Consider the following 23,827-nt stretch of genomic DNA (forward strand, 5'->3'; position numbering starts at 1 on the left):
CGGCTCTTTTAAGAAGACGCTGCAAGGTAAGTGGGCGGGCGGGGACATTGCGCGGAGCCGCGCCGGCAGGACGTGCGCGCCGCCGCCGCCACCGCCCACGCCTGCTTTTCCCAAGGGAGAGGGAGGGAGCTTCCCCGCCCCCGCCTTCCCCTCCCCCTTCCTCCAGTGGCTGGCAGGGAGGAGGGGCGCGGGCGCTGCGCGTGCCCGCCGTCCTGGGCTCGCCGCCGTTACTGGCCGTTGAGGGAACTCATGAACCCGCCTTCAGTCGCCCCGCTTCCCAGCCTCCGCCCCCTGGAAGGCGGGGCCGGGGCCGAGCGGGCTCGCGGCGGTTACTGGCCGTTGGCTGACCCGCCGCCCGCCCTAGCGGCCCCTCCCGGCCCTCCCTCCCTCCCTTCCTCCAGCTGTCGGGCGGCCTGGCGGCAGCGCCGCGGAGGGCGTGGCCGAGGCGCGGCGGGCCGGGGTCCGGCCCGGGCCCCTGGCGGGCAGGCGCGAGACGCGGCCCGGGTTTGGAACAGCCCGTGCCCGGGGCCTCGGAGGTAGAAGCTGCCCCGCCGGGCCTCTGATCGAGGGTGGGGGAGGGGGGAGAGGAGCCTAGACACGGGAGTGTATGGGCGTGAGTGTGCTTATGTGTGTGATTGTGGAACCTCCCCCGACCCCCAGTCCAGCCCGCCGGGGCTTAGCGGAGCCGCTGCCCCACCCTCAGCGGCTGCAAGTGCCAGGCTCTCGAGCTCCAAAGTGTCTGAGGCAGAACTTGACCCCAGATCCTAGAGGCTGGGGAGCCATCCGCTGCTATCTGGGGGACGGCCGCGTAGAAAGGCCGGGGAGAAACGAGCATTAGTTAAGCGCCTCCTGGTTGGCAGGGCCGCGCTGGGCGCTGGGGTCCAAGTACCAGCCAAAAGGCAGCCCTGCCTTCTCGGACGGGGGGGGGGGGGGGGGGGGGGGGCAGGCCGAGAAGCGGTTCTCCCATCTACCCCCGCTCCCTGTTCAACAGTTACAGGCCTGGAAGGGCTGCTGTTGAAATTGTTGGATTAGGTATTTGCGTAAAAAATACCAAATCCTTTGGAAATAACACATTTTGTATAAAAAAAAAGTCTAGGGATTGGTCTCTCAAAATTTTTGTTATTGAAAAAAAAAAAAAACCGAAACCCAATACCCTAGGGTTTTGGGGGTAAGACCATTTCAAAGACCAACAGCTCAAAACTCTTCCATTTAGAGATTTGTTTGATATTTTAGCAGCTGAAAGAAGTCTTTTAAAAGCACATTAAATTTCCCTTGGCCATTTGTGTCATCTTCTGACACATCTTCTGACTTCTGATTTCTTCCAAATACAGAAGAATTTGGTCCATGCAGAAAAGTTAAATTTCAAGGTTTTCAGTTCTTTTACTGGTAGAAAACATCCCCAAAATTGGCATGCCCCTCATCTGCAGGCTTGAATGTATCTGAACAGGTTTTTGTCTGTCTACACTCCTGTTGATTAGCTCCAGTTCTTCTAAGCATCTTTCTTCTATTTGAAATTCTCTAATTTGTCGTTGAGAAATGTAAAGTCTGTGGCAGACTTGGATATATTACTAGTTAGTGCTCTTCAGAAGTTGGCTGAGGAGATAATTGTGTAAGCAAGTGTACATGGATACAATATGAAAACATGCCAGAAAAGAACACGAGTGAAATGGATTTGGTCTTCATTGGAGCAAAGATGATTCAACAATAATGGTATTTTAGGCAAAAATACTGATAATTACACAATTGCAACTTTTCCAGTAAAGAGAATATTCGCCCAGATTGTAGTCAAGAGAAACATTATTCTCTCAGGAGCCCTAGTAGGGACACTCCATAGGAACAAGGACTTGATTTGGTCTCTGGTTACTAGCCAAATCCCTGAGCCCAACTTGGTGTTTTGTTATTTTTTACTTTAGAGATGTTATTTTTTGAAAATAAAAACAAAAAAAAAAAAATCAATAGATGCTATCTCCTCAAGACTGACAGATCCCAAATACCTTTGACTTTTTAGAGCAATTTTTACTTCCCCAAAAGCCTAGAAAGAAAAATCAGTAGTAATAATGACAAATAGCATTTTTTTTTAAGCATCACTGTACTTAAGTGATTTCTTTCTCAGTTTTAAGTCAAAGCAGAATGTCCTGTTTCTCAGACTGAAGGTGGGACAAATAGCCTAAAACTCACCATGTCTTACCTCTCCTTCTCTAAGGGTTGTCTCTGTGTGACCCACGAAATAAAAAAGGCCATTAATGCTAAACCTTTGCTTCTGCTGAGCCAACTTGCAAGGAAGGAACCAGGAAATGTTTTTGGTAATTGTAAGTGAATGGCTCTATCTCTCACCACAGAAAATTAACTGTCCTAAGCGGCCTAGTCTGTTGTGTTCTATTGTGGGTTTGAATTCTCCTTTTTTAGTGCACATTTTATCGATACCTACTAGATGCTAAGGGGATACAAAACTTAAGTTGGGGTTCCTACTTAGTGTCCCAAATAGAAAATAGGACGTTTAAACAATTGCACTACAAAAGCCAGTTTAATTAGTGCTTATGAGTGATATAAAAATATGATTAGTCAGAGGAAGGAAAATCTTCTTCATAGGGAAGGCATCATGGATTATGTAATACTTGAAATTGAGTTACCTAGATAGAATTAAGGGTCCAATTATTCTGAGTCAATATATTTCTTTTATTGGGTATGGTATTCAACAAATATTTGCTGGTTATTTGATGTAGTGGTTCTTTGAAGTATTTAACACAGATTGCATATCTGGGTTCTTACAGCTTTTATATGGAGTAGAAAACATAGAATCGCAGACTTGTAGTTGGAAGGGATCATAGCAATCATCCAGTCCAATTTATACCTGAAGGAAATCCTTGTATAATATACCTGATAAATTTTCATCTAGTATTATGAGAATCCAGAAGTATTCTCTTGATTGATCACCATATAACAGACTCAAGGCCTTCCACTATTTTGGTTTCTCTGGATCTTTTATTTCATTAAAATCCATCCTAGACTATGCCATCTAGACCTGATCATAACATTCTAAATGAAGTATGAGGTGAATGATAGTTTCAATTTGAATTCTATTCCTTTATTCTTGGAAGTTGTAAGTCTCTTATGAGGAGTAGGTGTGTGTTAACTACTCCAAACAACCACTACATCAAGAGAACAGCATTAGCTTTTTTGTCTGAAGCAATATGCTACTAACTCATTTAGTCTATAATCCACTAAAACCCCCAAATCTTTTACAAAATGTTTTCCACTCTTGCCTACCTCCATGTCGTTCTTATAAAATTAACTCTTTTGTACTCAAGTATAAGACACTACATTTTTTCTACTTGAATATCATCTTTTAAAATTCAACTCGGTCCTCTAGGCCAGTGGTGTCAGATTCTCCAAATAGAAACGTTCTTCGAGCTACATTTTTATTTAGCATATCACAAGTTAACAGCATCTAGGTTGTATTGTGCTTTCATTTTTTACTAAACATTTTCCAATTAACATTTTAATCTGATTCTACTACATTATGCTTTCTCTAACTTAGCAAGATTTTTTTTGGATGCTGACCAAGTATAAATCACTGGAAACATCCTACCATGTTAACATTGAGCCATTACAACTATTCTTTGATTGTATCAATTTTCTAAATTGTTAAGAACCATGCCTAAGTGAAGTGGCAGGTCAATTCACCAAGACCCTCCACAGTTGTGAAAAATAACACCTGAAGGAGTTGCAAAGCAGTCTTTACTGATGCAGATGTTCTTTGTGGATTGGGAATGAAATAAATTGAAGGCAAGAGGGAAGAGGAGAGAGGTCAGACAATGTAACTGCTTCTCAGTCTCCTTGTATTATCATCATCCTCTCACATGAAGAGGTCCATTCTACAGGTCTAGTGGCTCCTATATTGCAATACTGTATTATCAACTAGTTTACACTTATCTATCTCCACAATATATCTCTATAAGAGATAAGAAAAAACCTAGGTATCTATATAGCATTCTCCTTGTCTACCAATTTAGGAAGCTTGTCCAAAAAGGAAATGATATATACTTGATGAAACCATGTTTTCTCTTTATGACATTTTCCCCCATTCTAGACAATCTGCTCTTCTCCAGACTTATAGTATTCCTCCTGTTTTCTGTGATCTAGATATTGATAGTGAATCACAATCACATCTGCCAGTTCTTTACCATGCATTCTGTAGGGTCAGATGTAAATAAGTTCATAAAGGGCATACTAGATGATCTTTTACTGTCTTATCTTGTATATCATCTTGCTAGGGATTTTCAGTGAAGTAGATGACTTTTCCAACACAAAAGTTATTATTTAGGACAGAGGAGGCTTTGTGTTTTCAATTGTCATAATCCCACCTACTCCCTTGTTTGATCTCATTCACCCCCATATTAATGAAAAAACCCTCTTTATTGTCTTTAGCTTCCAGCACATTTTGAGCTTCAACAGGCCTATGTTTTTAAAGTAGTAACTGTGTCATTTTCTTAATTCTTCCTGTTTTCAGGACTTATTTCCATCTTCTGTGTATAGTTGGTTTGGTGAGATCCCTGTGTATCTACATCAGTCTCCTTGGAACAAATTCTGTTTTTCTTCATTAAAATTGTATCTTAAGAGCTTCTCTTTTCTTATTCCTTAGTGTGAAGGTCAAAATAGATAAACTGAGGCACAAAATCCCAGCATAATCACTTTATTAATAAGATGTGAACTTACCAATAAATAGGTTCTCAAGTTACTCAGCAAAGCTTAAGACCCTAAAGTGGGGAATAGCTACCCTTTTTAAGGAAAAGCAGCACAAAGAACAGGAGGACTTTGTAGCCAGGGAGCAAGTTCTGATTAGTTAAAAGAGCTCAATATCATAGATGGCAAAGACAGTATGATTGGTTATTATTGGTTATAGAGCTGAGTCAGGGAGAACAATATGATTGGTTGGAAAATTAGAAATGAGGGGCTTGAATAGCCTAGCCTCCTTCCCTCCTATGAGTAAGCAATATCCATTATTTGAGTCTACTTGCCAGGTTAGTGTCCCAGACTTGCTTGGATAACAAACCAGAAATTCTTGGAGAATAGCTTGGTAGTATGAGAAATTAGACCAGACTCCCTAATTTGTATGTATATTCTTCAAGAGTAGCAGATTTTCTTGATATAAGAATAAAACAGTGATTGACAAGAGGACTGGATTTCTAAACTTAACTCATAAGACGAATCTTGACAGTTACAATTAGAGGACACTTTTAATTATATGTAGGACTAATTTAAGAGACAGAGTTAATCTGATTATTTCAGTCATTTCTCACAAAGAAATTGGTACAGTAACCATTATGTCTTTGTAAAGGAAGCAATGTAGTGAAGTTGAAAGAGCACTGAATCTGGGGTCAATAAGCAAGCTTGAGTTCTGCCACTGATTAGTTCTGTGGCCATGGGCAGACCACTAGCTTAACTTTCCTGTTCTGTGGAATGGAAATAATGCATTTTTGATCTCGTGGTGGTGGTGTGTAAATGAAATGGGATGATGAATGTAAAATGTCTTATAACTATAAAGCATTGTATAAAATAAGCTATTTTTATTGTTACAGGGCTATGAACAAGGATAGGATCACATGTGTTGGAAGGTGCTGGATTTCATTCCCCAGACCTTATGAGACCTGAGAACAATTGCTCTGAGGCTTGTTAATATTTGTGGCTGGAAGAGTCTATTTTTAAAATTACAGAGAGATTCCAGATTGGAAAGGGAAGCAGTGGTTAATGAGAATTGTGAACAGAAAGGGGAAGACTAAAGGACTAAGGTAGAGTTGGACTACTTCAGAGGATTTGACTATTTGTTGAGTGGGCTGTGGATTATTCCTCATTTGTACTTTTTCAATGGGTGGAACTGGGGGAGGGATAATAAAAGAGTCAGATAACAAAGAGAGAGTCTCTTGCCCCCCAGCTTAGCAGCAGAGGAATTTATTTAATCTATTTGTGAAGATTGGCAAACCCTGAATTGAGGGAATGGGGCAGAAAAGAACAATTAGGAGGATTACTGGGACATTAAACAGTATGGGCAGTAGGCATAGTTTAGCATTTTTAAAAAATATGAAAAGAAATGATGACATTCTTTGGAATTTCTGGTTTTGTTTCTGAGATGGTGGGATGGTGAGGGAAAAGCCACCAAAAATAGAGACGGGTGGTCTCAAAGATCATTCTGTATTTTTTCTTCCTTTTTATACAGAGACTCAATTATGTCTTGGTGGACAGCACAGATGCAGCAGTCTTCAGGGCCTGGTAAGGTGGGCAGAGGGACGTGTCCTTTTAAAAATTACCTTTGCCTGGAAAGTCAAAGTAATTACAGGATTGATTCTGGAAGCATCATGATAGCTGAGAAGAATGCTGGATTTGGAGTCAAGAGAGTCCTGGGTTCAACTACTGTCTCTGGCAAGTACTAGCCAGTGCTTAGCATGAGATTTGGCACATAGTAGGTACTTAGTAAATACTTGTTGATTAATCATGGGCAAATCACTTTAACTTCTCTGAGCTTCATTTTCATCATCATTAAAATAGTATTAACACCTTCCTCACAGTGCTACTATGAGGACTGCCTATGATAATTACTTAGAGAACTTTGCAAACCTTTCAGCACTTTATAAATATCATTTAGGGGAACTCAAAGCATTTTCCATACATTGTCATCTTGCCTTTCAGAAAAATAAACTGAGGCAAGTTAAAAAAAAAAAAAAAGTTGTTCTAATTGTATTAGAGGGCAAACTTGAATACATCTCAGATTCTGTTCCAGCTCTCCCTACCAGATCCCACTTTTTTCCCAGGGTAACAAATTGTTCCTCTAAAGACTCAGGAACTAAGGATCTATAATAAATTTTAGTTCAAAAATTTAATAATTATAACTGGCAACATAGCACTTTATGGTTTACAATGCGCTGTGTATAAATTAGTTCTCCCATAACCTGAGAGTTAAAAAGGAGTATTATTATATTCACTTTCTGATGAAGTTACCCATTGTCAACACAAGAATGAATATCAAAGGGATTCAAACTCAGAACTCTCTTGATTCCAAATCTAGTATAGAATGGATGAAATTAAAAGAAGCAATAGTAACAAGAAAAATATATTTAAGAGGGTTATAGCAGTGAATAAAATTAAAAAAAAAAAAAAAACCAGCAGTTGCATGTAAAGCTCCATCTCATTTTTTTTTTTTTTTTTTGGCCAAAGTAGCCAGTTTTCTAAATCCTGAAATCCCTTTTGTGTTTTGGAGGGTAGGATAATTAGGTTCACTCTTCCTTATATAGCCTGAGCTTTAGCAAGAATTTTAGTGTCCCAGGGAACCAATATACACAAAAGAGAGTCTTCAAACCAGCTTTGTAATTTGTGTTGTAAAAATTGTACAAAAAGCAACTAAGATAAAATATACAATTATCAGTTACATAATTAGTTTGTGCTTACATATGGACAGTATTAAATTGAAGGCATACAATCAACAAAAAGTCAGCTTAAACAAGAACAAAAAAAATCACAAGTACTGGTTCAAGTCAAATTACAATTTGGAACTGCTAAACAAACTAACAAATTATTTTAGAGAAAAAATATTAAAAGTAACAAGATTCTGTAATTTCCTTCCCTATTTCGATACCTCCTAATTGTATTTAACCAGTTTTGCTCCTATATATCATTTATATTTCTTGAGTTTAAAAAAAAGTCACAATCCAAAGAACACACAAAATTCAAATAACGAAAGAAAAAAAAGTTTCATTTCTCACAATTTAACTCTTCAAATTTTACTTGTAGCAAAACTATTATTACTTGGTTTAAATTGATTTTGCTTGTAATTTGGTTTTTTATTGAGTGTGGCCATATTAGATTAATTTTCTTGAGCAAGAGAAGATCTTAAGTATGTTTTTATTAATTTCAGTTTACTGAAAGATATCTCACATGATGCTACAGTTGCAGGTAAGGTTAAAAGTATCCTCATTGCTGTTTCTAGGCTTGTATAAGATTCAGTGAGTTCATATCCATGTATTTCAGTAGGTCTAATGTTACTGACTTCAGAATTGGAGTGCCTGATGTTTAAAGCTTGCTGATAAAAGAGCTGCCTTTTTTTTTTTTTTTTTTTTTTTTTTTTTGTCATTTGCATTATCTTGGCTCATAAATCAGTTAACTTCATTGAGAAAAATTTGTTTCTCAAAAGAAATTTACAATTTCATTTTATTTATTATACCTTTAATCAAGTTGAAACAAAATTGAATCCTATATCTTTCTTTCTAATTTTAGCCTTATAGAACTATTGGACTGAAAGGTAATATATTTTTTCCCCCCATGATTTATAGACTTTCTGTTTACAACATAGAACTCTGAATAGACGAACATATTTTAAACCATTATCATAACTGTTTTGAAGTATAGTCTAATGGATTTTCTCATCTTTTTTTTGGGGGGGGGACCCATGTGTCCCTTGAAACACAGTTACATTTTTATTTTGCAAGTCTTTAGCTATTTTATCCATATGGCTAAGAATATTAACCCTGAAAATTATATGAAAAAGTATACTTTATATACTATGTCATAGTAACAGTGATTTTCCAACAATGATAGTGGAACATTAGATATTTACACAATCCAGAATTCTGTGGACTTAGTTTGTCTTTACAAAGTATTTAAGATATTACCTCCCAACAGTTTTCATTTATCAGTTGCTATGTCTTTTCAAGGTTATTTTCAAGATTAAAATCAACATTCTCTATTTACTAAAGGGCTATTTTTAAAATATAGATCTTTTTAGCTAGTCTATCAAAAGATAACATCACTGGACTTATAGAAACTCAATGAATAATAATGTGTATGAAATTAAAATAACTGCCTAACACTATCTTAAATGCCAAAAACTATTTCAAATGCATTGTCATAGGCTTGTTCTTTAGCTCTTTTTATATGAGTACTTTTGAGATTAGTGTACTCATTATTTTGGTGGGTGTACCTGTTTTTCTGATTTGTTTCAATGTAACCAATAAAACTTTCTTCAGACTGTGTCCAGCATCAAGATGAATACATCTAATAGTATGAATCATTTATCTGTGGTATAAAATGTCAGTTAAACTAAATGTTAGAGAAACTGGCTTTCTTTTTACCACAAATGATTTCCCGCGATAAATAGTGAAATCTACTTGTATTTGTATTTTGGCTGACAAGAACTTTTATGGTTCTTTTTGAATAATCCAGCATGTGATTTTTTTTTTCCTTTTTTTATAGCACTATCATAGTGACTTGTTAATTCAAGCAAATTTAGGAGTTTCCAGTTTCAGGACTACTGATTGTTTCTTTAGTCCTTCTAAGAAGAAGATTATTTTGTACAAAAGAGTAACATTTAAAATAACTCCAAAATAAGTTGCCATTTTTGTTTCTCAAACAGAGAAGCTTTTTCAAAAGCATTATCTATTACTTTACCAATTTTCTTTTTCATGAACTTGGCCCAGATATATTTCTAGTCATTGAACTCTTTTTTTTTTTTTTGCATATGTTTGATCATAATAAAAAAACAATCTTTTGAAAACTGTATGCAAGTGAATAAAAAAAGTCATCTATCAGTGTTAGGAAGTAATAAAAAAACAAACAAAAAAAAAAAACCCAAGAATCAGAAAATATACATTTGTCTTTTCAGTTTCCTTGATTGGATGCAACCTCTGTGTCCCAACTCCTAACCTTGAATAATCTATGTGCCCCCATGCATGGAGGTAGCTTTTCTCTGACACTTCTCTTCTCTTGACCCTCTTTTTTGGTGACCTCATAGGCTCAATTTAAACCTCCCAGATGTATGTATCCAGCTCAGTCTCCTAACCTCTCACCAAATACCTGTTGGACATCTCTATCTGAATGCCCTGTAAGCACCTTAAACTTAGCATGTCCAAAATGGAATTGTCATCTCCTTGCTCAAAGCTGCTACTCCTTCAAATGTCGCTTTCTTTTGAGCGTTCCAACGTCTTTTTGAAAGTCATCAGTATTCACAATCTCAAGAATCCTTAACTAATGCTTCACCCCTTGTTCAGTTTTCAAGTCTTGTGCTTTTACTTCCCCTTGGGAATCTCTTGTTTTATTTACTTAAGACAGCCACTGCCATAATGCAGGTCCTTATGGCCGCTCACCTGGATTCTTTCAGCAGCCTCTAAATGGTTGTGACTTCTCTCCCCTCTCCAGCTGGTTTTCTGCACAGCTGCTACAATAACACTCTCCAAAGTATGTCTGACTGTGCCACTTTCATGCTTAAGAAACCAAGGGGATCCTAGATTCTTCAACTTGGCATTGAAAGTTCTTCATGGATATACTCCAACTTATTTTCCTAGAATTAGCCTAGAACCATCCTTTTGTGGAGGCTGTCCCCTCATACCCTAGAATGTATTCCTTCCTTCCTTTTGCCTTATAGAAATACTTCAAAGCACATTTTATGTACTGTGTGTGTTCAGGAAAGTCCTAATTCCCTGAGTCATTTGTACTAATTAAGTTTCCCTCAAAGTAGCATGTGCTTACAACTATGTACATATGTATATTCCCCACAAAATTTAAGCTCCTTGAAGGGGATGATTTTTTTCCCGTTTTGTGTATTATTGTCATGTAGCACAGTAAGTACCCATTGGTTTGGGTTATATGTTGGGATGTGGAATTCATCAAGTCAGAAACCTTGATGTGGTCTAGTCCATGGATGATCAACATAATTCTTACATAATTTCAAAACTTGATGCAAGGGAAGGAAACAAACATTTAAGGACCAGTTATATATTCCAGGCACTATAATAAATATTTTATAATATTATCTTAATTGATCTTCATAACTCCAGGAGGCAGTTGAGGAAACTGAGGCAGACAGGTTAAATGATTTGCCTAGAGTCATCCAGTTAATAAGTATGTGAGGTGAATTGAATTCAGGTTTACCTAGCTGCCTCATGAAAGAGAATATAGGTAACAAGAATTTAACTGCTGTTGTGCTAACCTATTATCCTTCAACTTAAAATTTCCTTTTGTGATTTGTATATTAGATATTGAGATTCAGATTTGGAGATTTTTCAGTTTTTAACAAGCCAGAAGTTATGAATGTTTATCTTATGATTGAAAAATGTAGAAGCAATCTTCTTTCAAGGATGTCTATGAAAAATTAACTGTTTATTTTAACAGATGGTGGTGGTTGTAGGTGGACATGTTTAGTTTCCTCAGCACTGCCTTCCATACTCCTTATGTCTTCTTAGTGGTTTCTGTTTCTTTTGGCGAAAACTTTATCCACTTGAAAGTCTTTAAGGTACTGAAAATTACTTTTAATTAGATTACAAGGCAAAACAAATAATATGAAAAATGCAACTATTGCTTTTCAAGGTCAAGGTTCTCCACCCCCATCCAGTTTTTCATATATTCCTACTCCCTGCCCCACTTCCATGACCATGGGAGTAGAAGGCCATCAATTCTGTTGTTTCTCATAAACTCTTTCTCTCCTCCCCTTCTCTCTCTGTCTCTATGTCCCTCTGTCTGTCTGTCTCTGTCTCTATGCAGGAGAAAAGCAGAATAGTTCACTGAAATGGTTTGGGGACCAGGCTGAAGCTTTGGGCTGCACACCATACTGATTACTCTGATTCAGCAGAATAAGAACAAAGTTCTACCTACCAGTTCAGGCACCAGATTGTACTGGAGAGTGATTATTAAGTGCAAAATGAGTCATTTCAATAATTGAAACAATTTCCACACTTTTAGCCTCCCAGGTTAAAAGGGATAGAATATGAGTTTGCTTGCTCCTAACCTATACTGTTTAAGTTCCAGGGTCCTCCATCTTTTTTCCTTTTTTCCAAATAGCTGACTGATCCAGCTTTAGTTCCCCTGCCTCAGACACAAATAAGCCTTTTGGTCAGAGAGGACAAATGAAATATTCTACTCCTATGTCATTGGGAAACACCATTTAAAGAAATCTGGGTCACAGCTATTCTGAATAAGTATGTAAGGTGGATTGAACTCGGGTCTACCTAGCTGCCTCATGAAAGAGAATATAGATAACAGCAATTTAACTGCTGCTGTGCTAACCTATTATCCTTACACTTAAATTTTCCTTTTGTGATTTGCACATTAGATGCTGAGATTCAGATTTGGAGATTTTTCAGTTTTTAACAAACCAGAAATTATGAATGTTTATCTTATCCTTCAACAGTAAAAAAAAAATAATAATAATAAAATTAGGCATTTACTATAAATTGCATGGGATACAACAGAACATTTGTAAAGATGAATTTTAAGTGTTTCCATAGGAATGGAGGAAGCTAAGAGGACTCAGTGGATAGAGCACTGGTCAAAAGTTAGGAAAGCCCAAGTTGTAACACTGTGATCCTAGGTAAATTACTTAAATTTCTGTTTGCCTTAATCCATTGGAGAAAAAAAAGGCAAAGCACTCCAGCATCTTTTCTACGAAAACCCCATGGATAGGATTGGCATGTTATGGCCCACAGGGTCATGAAGATTTGGACACAGCTGAATAGCAGTGATATACATAAATGAATATATAACAATCACAGCTAGTTATCCCAGATACCATACCCATACAGGTAGATATCTAGCACATAGCATTCACATTGGAATTACCTTCCATAATCATGCATATACATGGAAAGAAAATATCTAGCACATAAATCCAAAGCACATGCGACCACAGAGCAAGTACACAAATCTATGTAGTCCTGAAGTATGGCATTACATGACAGGGTTAAGGATACAAGCATTTATAAACAAAGTTCTTATAGCAAAAGTTAATAATATGGCAATCACAGATGTGGTTATAAACAAGGTATACATTCCATGTGAAACTCATGGTCCACCGTATTTCACAGGACTAAATTTTTGTTAATGTTAATAGAAGGCAAGACTGCAAGTGCCACACCTGGGTAAGCCACCAGGTGGCAGCTGAGCTTTGCGCAGCCCCAATTCACTCACTAGAGCACATAATCACCCAGATGAGACTTGACTTTCTCATCCCTTGATTTCCCAGCATTTTACTGCCATCTCACCTGGACAAGGATAAAAAGTGTGGAAATTGTCTCAATTATTGAAATAACTCATTTTGTCTTCAGATGAGATTCTTACCCTCTTTCCAACTTAACATTACCTCCTGAAAGGATTACTTTTCCACATTATAGATTAGGGTACATTTCTTGAATAATTTTTAAAAATAGCTTTAAAACTCCAAGCCAAATGAATCTAGCCTATTCTGTTAGGTGCGAAATGTTCATTTCACTCTACCCAGAGTTTAGAACATATCAAATATGTTCTAATGGTTCCCCCCCCCCCCCAAGGAAATACTTATATACCTACTTTCAAGGCCTCTAAGGGGGAAAAACAAAACAAAGCAAAACAAAACAAAAACCAAGATTAATTTTAGTACCATACAGTCTTAGCCAACTAGCTAGTCTTCTAGAGCTTTAATGAAATGATTACCAGAGCTTCCAAGGTCAAAAATAATCTCATTTCAGGAATCATTGTTGTGAACCCTATTGGTTTCCTACTCAGCATGTTTGTTATATACTACTCCTCCTCTAGCTTGTTTCTAATATGTCTCTCATTACCCAGAATTGCTGCCAGGCTTAGGATGGGAGTGGCAGGTCCTCAGTCTAACAACACAGCTACCCACACGCACCATTTTGCAAGCTCAGCATATGGTATCTCTGCTTTGTTTGGCATTTTCCTACCATGATGTATACTGTTCTCTTTCTCTCTTTTACATGACTATAGATAATAGGGGCAGACTACAGCAGGGATGGAGAATAGCATGTCACTGTAGAAATATCAGAACTATATGGCTGATGACCAAGCTAATTTATGATGGTCCCAGGACCAGCTCCGGTATTAAAACTAATTATCTTTTGTAGATGATGAGGAAAGGGTTATGGAGACTGGGTCAAAGATATATACTGTTTATTTCTAGTGGAGATCTGCTCAATTAAAGCAGAGTAGGCTGGCCCTATGGCACAGATTATTCTGATAAGAGAATTTTAAGATTAAGCCCTATTGCTGACTACCTTACTACATCCCTAAAACTATAGTTCATCAGCTCTTGTCAAGGGTAGCTAGCTTACCTCTGGGCAAAAACGTGCTGTTTACCATGTGCTTCTCGCACAAACTGCCATTTCCTGCTCTTGGGCAGGAAGAACCCTTCTTTCCTCAACTTGCACGCTAGTCTGAAAGTATAAAGAAGACAGAGTGGGCAGGTAGGGAATATGTCTGATCTCACTGCTCATTTTTCTACCACAGAATGAATAGCTGCTTTTCCAACAAGAATCTGTTCCTCTGTCCCTCAGTTTATCAGTCATCAGGAAGTAAATTCAGTCTCTGAAACCTAGTCAGTAGATTTCTTGATTAAAAAACACCCTGCTTTATATGACTGTACACCCTGTGTCACTTCTGCTAAATTTCATCTCCTGCTAAATATATTTTTTGTCCTCCAGCATCCATTTGGAAATTTTTTTCTTCATTCCCAGATCCACATAACCTGCCCTCATCTCACTTCTTTTTAAAATGTTGAACTTGTTAGCAAGTTCTACTTTACCACTGTCTTCTGCCCTTGAATCTCTTCTTCATTTGTCCTGCCACTGCTTATCTCTTTCTAAAACCTAATCTACTATTTACTCCACACAGCAGAGGACCTTCATGGAAAAAAAAAAATTGAGACTCAGAGCGTTTGTTTTATATTTTATGATTTTCTCAACATCTTCCTCCATTCTCCTCTTTATTTCATCTCAGGAAAAAAATGGCCATTGAAGATTCATCTTCCTGATTTCAATCCAACCTCAGAAACTTAACTAACTGTGTAACCCTGGCCAAGTCACTTAATCCTGTTTGCTTTGGTTTCCTCATCTATAAAATGAACCGGAAATGGAGTAGAAAATGGCAAACCACTCCAATATATTTGCCAAAACAAATAAATAAAAATCCTTAGACCTGGGGATCCTACTAGGATACATGTAGCCTAAGGAGGTCAAAGAAAGTAAGGTCCCATACATACCAAAATATTCATAATAATACTTTTTTGTGGTAGCATAGAACTGAAAGTAGATAATAATCATTTGGAAAAGAACAAATCGTGGTAATATATATATATATATATATATATATATATATAATGGAATCTCATTAGCCTCTAAGAAGAAATGAATATTAAGAATTCAGAAAAGAGATTTGTGAATTGATACAATTCAAAGTTAGCAAAAACCTAAAAAACAACATACACAGTGACCACAACAAAAATGGAAAGCATATTGGAACCGGAGAGTTTGTAATCATAATGGCCAGGCTTGGAGCTAACAAAACTTCTTCAACAACTTCTTCACTTCAGTGCTAAGGTCTACGTACATGGAACTGATATGTTGCTTTGGCCAAACTGCTTTTTTTTTCTTTTTATTACATTTCTGTTATGAGGAAAAGCTTACTGGGCAGTGAATAAGTGAGAGAATTACACTCAAATGTAAATATGATGTAAAAACAAAAGTCAATAAAAGTAATACTTTAAAAAAATTAACAGGTAATTATGACTCTCTTACCAGAGTCAAGTTTATGTATTCATTTTTGGTAACATAAATGTAAGAATGAAGGTTTGTGTCCCAATTACTGTAAATCATGAGTGCCCAGATTTCTTGATTGAATTAGTCAAACGGTATAATCAAGTGGAACAAATGTTTAATTATTATGGGAGGAGTGCAGTACTCTGATCATTGAATGAAAGGAAGTAATACTACATAGGAAATAGTTTGTGATGTGGCAGAAATCAAATACATCTCTGGGCTTACGCATAACGCAGCAAATAGGTTCAGAAAATAATTCATCATCAAAGCAGTCAAGCTTCAGTAACTTCTAGATTCAGTAGCATTTTGGAAAGTCAGACCTTCTTATCTCTACCAGAGAGTACTAAACGGTTGGGGTGAACTAGGCAGTATCAAACTCCCTCTCCCCCACTGACATAGACTGGACTAATATAAAATAAAGCCATAATAGAGAGAAGCATACTAAACAAAAAGACTCAGATTCAGAAAGATATCGAAGGAAATAAATTTCAAGGCATGGAACCTTTAGAACCAGAAAAAGAATGTTGTTATAAACTCAAGGGATTTTTATAAGCAGCAATTGTATTTACCCTTTGGCCACACACATTGTTTTCTTTCTTTTTATTAGTTTTCATTACTAACTTTTATGTTTTAATTTCCATTTTTTCTCCTTCCTTCCCTTTCTTCCTCCCCAAAATAGCAATCAATCTGATATAGGTTATACATGTATAATTACATTAGTTATATTGTGAAAGAAAAATCAGAACAAAAGGGGAAAAACATGTAGAGATAGTTTTCAACATTCATTCCAAATTTTTCTCTCTTCCTTCCCCCACCCCTCTCCTCCAGACACCAAGTAATCCAATATAAATTAAACATGTGCAATTCTTTTAAACATATTTCCATATTGTGCAAGGAAAAAATTAAGCCCCAAAGGGGGAAAAAACATGAGAAAGAAAAAACAAAAAGGTGAAAATACTATGCTTCCATCCACATTCAGTCTTAATTCTTTCTCTGAAGGTGGTAGACATTTTTCATCCCAAGTCTATTAGAATTGTCTCGACTCACCACATTGCTGAGAAAAGCAATTCCATTATAGTTGATCATCATATACTCTTTTTTTTTTCTTTTAAGTTTAATTTATTTTAATACACATTGCTTTATGAAAAATGTTGGGAGAGAAAAATCAGAACAAAAGGGAAAAACCATGGGAGGGGAAAAAAGCAGATAAAAGAAGTGAAAATATAGCATGTGTTGATTTATATTCAATCTCCATTGTTCTTTTTCTGGATGCAGATGGCATTTTCTGTCCAAAATCTAGAGGGATTACCTTGCAGATCATCACATACTCTTGCTATTATTGTGCACAGTGTTCTGGTTCTGCTCACTTTACTCAGCATCAGTTCATGTAACTTTTCCAAACTTTTCTGAAAGTCTACATATTTTCTGCATATCATTTCTTATAGAATAATATTCTATTACATTCATATTCAGCCATTCCCCAATTAATGGTCATCCACTCAATTTCCAGTTAATGTCCACTACAAAAAACCTTTGCTATAAACATTGTACATGTGGGTCCTCTTTTATTATCTCTTTTGGAATAAAGATACACTAGTGACACTGCTAGATAGCTCTTTGGGCATAGTTCCAAATGTTCTTTAGAATGGTTGGATCATTTCATAACCCCACCAACAATTTTCTAATTTCTTATAAAGCAATAGTATTCTATTACATTCATATATAATTGTCCACCCTTTCCTCAATTGATGGATTTTCCCTCAACTTCCAGTTCTTTGCCACCACAAAGAGAACTGCTATAAACATTTTTTATATCCTTTCCCCTTTTTTATGATATCTGAAATATAGACCTAGTAGTAGTATTGATGGATCAAAGGGTTTGCACAGTTTAGGCATAGTTTCAAATTGCCCTCCAGAATGGTTGGATCAGTTCACAACTCCACAACAGTGCATTAGTGTTCTAATTTTCCCATATTATCATTTTCATTTTCTCTTATATTAGCCAATTTGATAGGTTAGAGATATCAGAATTGTTTTGTGTTTATCTAATAATTTTCATAGATGGCTTTAGTTTCTTTGATTGAAAATGGCTCATATCCCTTTGATCATTTATTAATTGGGAAATGACTTATATTCTTATAAATTTGTGTTTTAGAAATGAAGCCTTTATCAGAAATACAGCCATACATATTCTTGACACGTGTATCTTAATATCATTGTACTTTAAACTCTCTTCCTCCGAACGCTGGGAGAATAAAGAGTACCATAGACTTTTTTGGGGGGAAATATTTTAAACCATTTGTTCTTAGTAAATTAATAAATATCCTTTTTCTAAGGGAATTTACTAAACACGTAGGTTTATTTCAAATTATCAGGTGTGTGACTACTAGAAATCCATTGACCAATGATAGAACCCTAAGGGAGAAATTGTAAGCTAGAAGAAATAAACCCAGAAGATGTGCTTCATTCAGGTACTAGAGAGATCATATTCTGATCCCTAGAGCTTTATGCTCATATCTCTGGGTCATGAATAGACTTTTTAAAATTACTTGATTAATTACCTCATACATGTATCTGGGGTAGTTTATGCAAGTTCAAGTAAGCCTCTTCTTATACACTAAAGTCTCTCCCATGATGTGAAGAAGGAAGGAAAACATGGTAAAGCACTTTACAAGAGGGAAATTTAACACTTTCTTAGTGATTTTATTTCATTTTATTTTAATAAACTATGTAGTTATAATGTGGATTGTCTGCATAAAATTGAAAGGTTGTCTTCTTGGGGAGAGGGGAACTCAATTTAAAAAACCTAATGTTTTTACAAGTAATTGAGGTACTGTAGTAGAAATGTTATATCTTTTATCCATTAGATGGCACTACACTCAACCAATCCAGATCTTTTTTGTCAGAACAGATTCTGGGCTATAGGATTTCTGCTGCCCAACAGATAGCTTCTCAGCTTATAACTTAGTTTTCCCCATTCCTACTTTCCATTCCAAACATACAGATTATATAATACATTGCTAACTGTATTTTTTTTAAACTTTTTTTCTTTTTTTTTATAGGAACTCTGATTTTTACTATGACTTTCCTGGGGGTCCCTTTCAGTAAATAATTGATGGAATCTAATTTTTCCCTTTGACTTGAATAGGTTTAAAGTTTTCATTAGTGATGTACTTTGCCCTTTGGTCCTAATAGAACTGTATAGTTTTCATTTATGATTTTTCCAAAAATATAGTTTTGTAGGCTATATTTTTTATCCTGATTTTCAGAAGTTCCCATCATTCTTGTTATCTCTCCTTGACTTGTGTTCCAGGCTTTTTTTTTTTAAATACCTGATATATTACATTTTCTTCTTTTTTAATTCCTTGATTTTATTCTCTCATGGAGTTATTGATTTCCATTTATTTTATTCTAGTTTTCAGGGTTTATACTTCTTCAAAGCAAATTATTCTTCCAGTTCTTATCCCAACATTCTGAAACCTTCAAGCCAGATTGCTCCTTTTTGCCACTCTGATTGTAGTGCTTCTCAATTTCAACCATATATAAGTTAATCATTTGGAGGCTTTGAAATGGTTCTTTGTAAATTTTGATAATAATCTTTTCCTAGATAATTCTTTAAATTTCAGTTCTTCAGATAATGGCCAGCTGATAATAACTACTTTCTTTTCAGGTTTGTACTTACCCTCTGCTGAGACACTGGGTGTTACCCAAATACTTGACAGAGGCACTGAAGAATAGTGCTTGTCCTTTGACAGATTCAGACCAATTAGGTAACTGTCATCTTCTTTAGACCTGTTCTGAGGTCTCATGGTCCCTAGATTTTCTCATGACATTTTCCAGACATCTCCACATCGTACTGCTTGTGGCTCCAGCCTGTCCTTTCCCATTCAATTCTATCCAATCCTAACTATATATAGTCTTCTCCAATTAGAACATATGAAAGATTTACAGCCAATATGGCTGCCTAAACAGAGACAAGCCGCCCAGAATCTTTATATCTACTCCAGGATTTTAACTAGTGTTAAAAGGAGGAAGAGGGAATAGAATGTATTTCTTATAATTAGGGTCTATGAGAAGAAAACCATACAAATATGAAGGAAAAAGTAGAGGGAATACATATTACATATACTTCATTCTTATCTGAAATGGACAACGGAGAACTGAACATAATCACAGTAACATGTAGAATTTTTTGTTTACTTATTTTAAAAAGCAAGCAACATGAAATGGACATCCATGGCTGCATATAGAATTTTTTTTGTGTTCTGTGTATGTGGAAATGTTCTTTTTGGTGTTTAAATCCAGAATAAAACTTTTGAAAAAATAATGTAAATCACTTGAAGGCAGCAATCATCTTACCTGCATATTTGTGACTAGCATTTAGCATAGTATGTAGCACATAGACTTAATAAATGCTTTTTTAGTCATCTATTCATATATAATTACATCTTCCTGACAGTATAACCTTTGTTAGGTCTTTTCTCATGTTCTTCTAATATTTTTCAAAGATCATACAGTTTATATATAGAATTAAGAAACAGCATTTCCTCTGTTGAATAGCAAGTCATTTTTTCCACAAGCCATGGAAAAATGAGCAATGCTTCTAAAATTCCTTAGGTTAGTTAGGTTGTCAAATAAGTAAAATCCAGCTGGGCAAGAGATTCAGGGAGGTAGAGTGGATAGAAGACTAGATTCAAGCTCTGCCTCTGACCCTAGACAAACAGGAAGCTCTCAGAAGACTTTTAAGTCACTGAGGAGATAACAGGCTACACTGGTGAAGGAAGTTTCCACAACAGGAATTTCCAACCCACTAAAAATTCCCAGTTTGTCTTACTGTGGATGTTCTCCAGCAAGCTATTGGGTAACTTTAATTATTTTTGCTAATTAAGCACAATATTGAGGTGTTTCTATGTGCAAAAAGAGTGCATTGTTACATTTGCCTTTCTATTGAGAATAGTAGTAGTGCTTCTAATGTTTGGGATAGGGAGTAGGAGATGTTGCTTAGCTGCTTTAAAAAGTTGTAAAATGGACAACTATCTTAGGTTAGAAATTGTCCTTGACTCTTTTCGACCATGAAATGATTCAGGCCAATTCTGATAAAATTGTGATGGAGAGAGCCATCTTCATCTAGAGAGGATGATGGGGACTGAATGTGGATCAAAGCAGAGTGTTTTCACCTTTGTTGTTGTTGGTGGTGGTTTTTTTTTTTTTTTTGTTTTTGTTTTTTTTTTTATCTGATTTTTCTTGTATAGCATGATAAATGTGGAAATGCATTTAGAAAAATTGCACATGTTTAGCTTATATTGAATTACTTGCTATCTGGGGGAGAGGAAAGGGAGAAGGGAGGGAAAAAATTTGTAACAAGGTTTTGCAAGGGTCAGTGTTGAAAACTTTCTTTGCATATATTTGGAAAATAAAAAGTTATTATTTAAAAAAAAAAAAAAGAATTTCAAAGCTGGGGGGGGAAGAAATTGGCCAAGAATGACTGTTCTGCATAGGTGGAGGGAGTTTCTTTACCTGGAGTGCCATATATGCCAATGAAATCAATCACAGGTTTGGACTAAAAGAGGAAATGTTTAGAGGGCATTATGCAAGAGTGGATAGAGTTCATGTCCCAGTCAGGATGATTCAAGTTCATATTCTGCCTCCCATATATACTGGCTGTATGTCTCTGGGAGTTAATTCTCTCTCCTAGGCAATGTTTTATGTGTTAACAGATCTTCAATTCATATAAAAATGCTGCTATCTGTATTATTAGAAGTTCTTTATTGGTATTTTCTTCTGTTCCATTAAAATTCCAAGTCCAAAATTGTGGAGGTTTTTAGAGAAGTGGTCCTTGTATTTTAAAAAAATGCATCAAAAACATTTTATTATTTTTTTTCCTGAGGCAATTGGGGTTAAGTGATTTGCCTGGGGTCACATAGCTAGGAAGTGTTAAGTGTCTGAGACCTATTTAAACTCAGGTCCTCCTGACTTCAGGGCTAGTGCTCTATCCACTGTACCACCTAGCTGCCCTGAAAAAAAAAATCATTAAAAAAAACACAACAAATATGTTAAAAATTTGTACCAGCAGGGAAAAATGCATGTATTAACTTTTGCACTCCCCAAATGGCCTGCCTTGGAACAAAATCTCACCTATTTTGTCTTAAAATTTATGGTTTTTCCCTCAAGTCAAATTTATATTCTATATTAATTCTTCTTGCCTGATCTTTTCTAGTTTGCCGAATGTGCCTCCAAGAACCAGGAGATCCTGAAAAGTTGGGGGAATTTCTGCAAAGAGATAACCTCCGTATCCATTATTTCTGTCTTGTGAGTATATTCCCTTCTCTACTTTAAATTCCCAGAGATTTCTGTTTATTCCTCATTATATGATTGACCCTATCACTCTAGCTTTTTCTTTGCTTCCTCAGTTTAAGAAGTGGTTTTATTAATTATGTGAGCAAATGATTTGACCTCTCAGTGTCTCAGTTTCTCAACTGTAAAATGAGCATTATAATATCCATGCTAGTACTGCCCTCTCATGGTATTATTTTGAGAACAATGCTTTAGAAACTTTTAAAGATCTTATTATATATATTCATATGCATTATTATCTATCATTATATACAATAACAATAAACCCCATCACCACATCCTGCTATCTTGCTTTTCATTGATGATTGTAGTATATCTGTTCTATGGCCCCTCAGATACTGTCCAGTGGGTTACCCCAGCGGGGCCGGGCCAGTGATGGCTTCCATGGATTCTTACCCGAGGACATCAAAAAGGAGACAAGCCGTGCTGCTAGGAAGGCTAGAAACCCAGAAATAAGGGCCCCTGCCCCCTTCTCTGTCCCTTTCCTTTTTCCCTTGCTGAGTCCGGGGTACTTTTTGGACAAGGTACCTTTCCTGTCTGCTCCAGATTCTGGTGGGCTGAAAGTCCTGAGTGAGAGGGAGCAGCCTTCAGCGCAGATAGACCCTAGAGTTTTCCCAGGCACCCCTTCCCCCATCAGGCAATGGGGACGAGGGCTGTTGGCTCTCTGCCGTTCCTCCTCAATGTTCTAGGGGGCTGTGGTTTCTTCTTTCTGGGGCTGTGAGCACTATCTGGGGTCTCAATTACAGACCTGCTTTGTGTGCAAGAAAAAGGGAGCTGCCATCTTCTGTCAGAAGGAAAGGTGCCGAAGAAACTTCCACTTACCATGTGGCCGGGAGAGAGGCTGCATCTCACAGTTTTTTGGAGAGTACAAGTGAGTGTTTGAGAAGAGTTGGAGCTGCCCATTGCAATGGGCCTGGTGGGTATGAATCCATCCTTGGACTGGTTCAGCATTGTTGTTTGGGGGTGAATGCCCTCCCAATCACTGAGGCCTTCTCTACTGATGTCACACGTCAGGCCCTTAGCCAGACCTCCAAGGTGCTCACTTGGCTTCAGACCTTGTGAGAAATGGCGTGACACACTTCCAGAACAAGTATGCAGTCCTTCCACTATAGACTCACTGATTAGTATGTAGCAGTCACGGTAATAGCCATGACCTTCCATGATGGAATTGTATCCAGCACACCCAACAAATAGGTCACATACAGAAACATGTAGCAAAATTGCATGTAGTCGGCCAAACATAAGAGTCACATAACGCACCTCTCATTACATTACACATCAGGTTGCTGTGGTACACAGTATTATATGTCAAAGTCACATGCAGAATATACACTGTCTACATTCCGTGAATGCACATTGTCTGACTACAGGTATATATGTATAATCATCTTTCTCCTTATCCACATGACATCATGTATCAGCTGGATCACTGACCAGTTAAGTCAGCTACTCCAATGGTAGGTGACTCACTGTCCATTCTTCAACCTTTGTATCCTCAGACCCACTGACCCTCTGTGTCTCAACCAAGCTGCTATTTCTAGCACCTAATGAGTCAGACTTTATATGTGGCTTCTCTTCCTTGGAGCTTTCACAACTGGAGCATTAGGCAGAAAAAGGGCAGCTACTGAATCCATTCCTTCTTTCTCATCTCAGCACAGAAGGCCCCATGTTTTTCTGTCCCATGAGAAGGTAGGTTCTTCATCATCCAAATTGTTATTTCAAACCTTTCTATGGACCAACTTCTGCTCCAACTGTCCATCTGCAATTGGTAGATGCACCATGTTAGGACTTTTCTTGACTGGTTCTCCATTTCTTCTCTCCTCCTGGTTGCCAGGGAGTTCAACTAATAATTCTCCTGTAGGCAATAATATCCTTTTGGATGGGCCCTAAGCATCCTTTTTGGGCTA

At 37.1% G+C, this 23,827-nt stretch overlaps 1 protein-coding gene across 7 annotated transcripts in view; it reads left to right on the forward strand.

Annotated features, from left to right (window-relative positions):
- Positions 1–7: 7 nt before the first annotated feature.
- Positions 8–23,827, forward strand: part of PHF7 (PHD finger protein 7) — a 30,931-nt gene continuing 7,111 nt past the window's right edge. For 2 of the 7 annotated variants that reach the window (XM_074283437.1, XM_074283438.1), the window contains exons 1-6: positions 252–536; positions 5,580–5,789; positions 6,215–6,267; positions 21,784–21,875; positions 22,232–22,357; positions 22,667–22,791. In XM_074283437.1, the coding sequence (XP_074139538.1) occupies positions 5,749–5,789; positions 6,215–6,267; positions 21,784–21,875; positions 22,232–22,357; positions 22,667–22,791 (437 nt within the window). In that variant the 5' untranslated portion in view covers positions 252–536; positions 5,580–5,748. Of the gene's footprint in view, positions 27–251; positions 537–5,579; positions 5,790–6,214; positions 6,268–7,906; positions 7,945–21,783; positions 21,876–22,231; positions 22,358–22,666; positions 22,792–23,827 lie in introns of those variants that run through there. The other 5 variants (XM_074283441.1, XM_074283439.1, XM_074283440.1 and 2 more) reach the window with 5 other exon arrangements.

This window comes from Sminthopsis crassicaudata, chromosome 1 (genome assembly GCF_048593235.1).
Source record: "Sminthopsis crassicaudata isolate SCR6 chromosome 1, ASM4859323v1, whole genome shotgun sequence".
Lineage (NCBI taxonomy): Eukaryota > Metazoa > Chordata > Mammalia > Dasyuromorphia > Dasyuridae > Sminthopsis > Sminthopsis crassicaudata.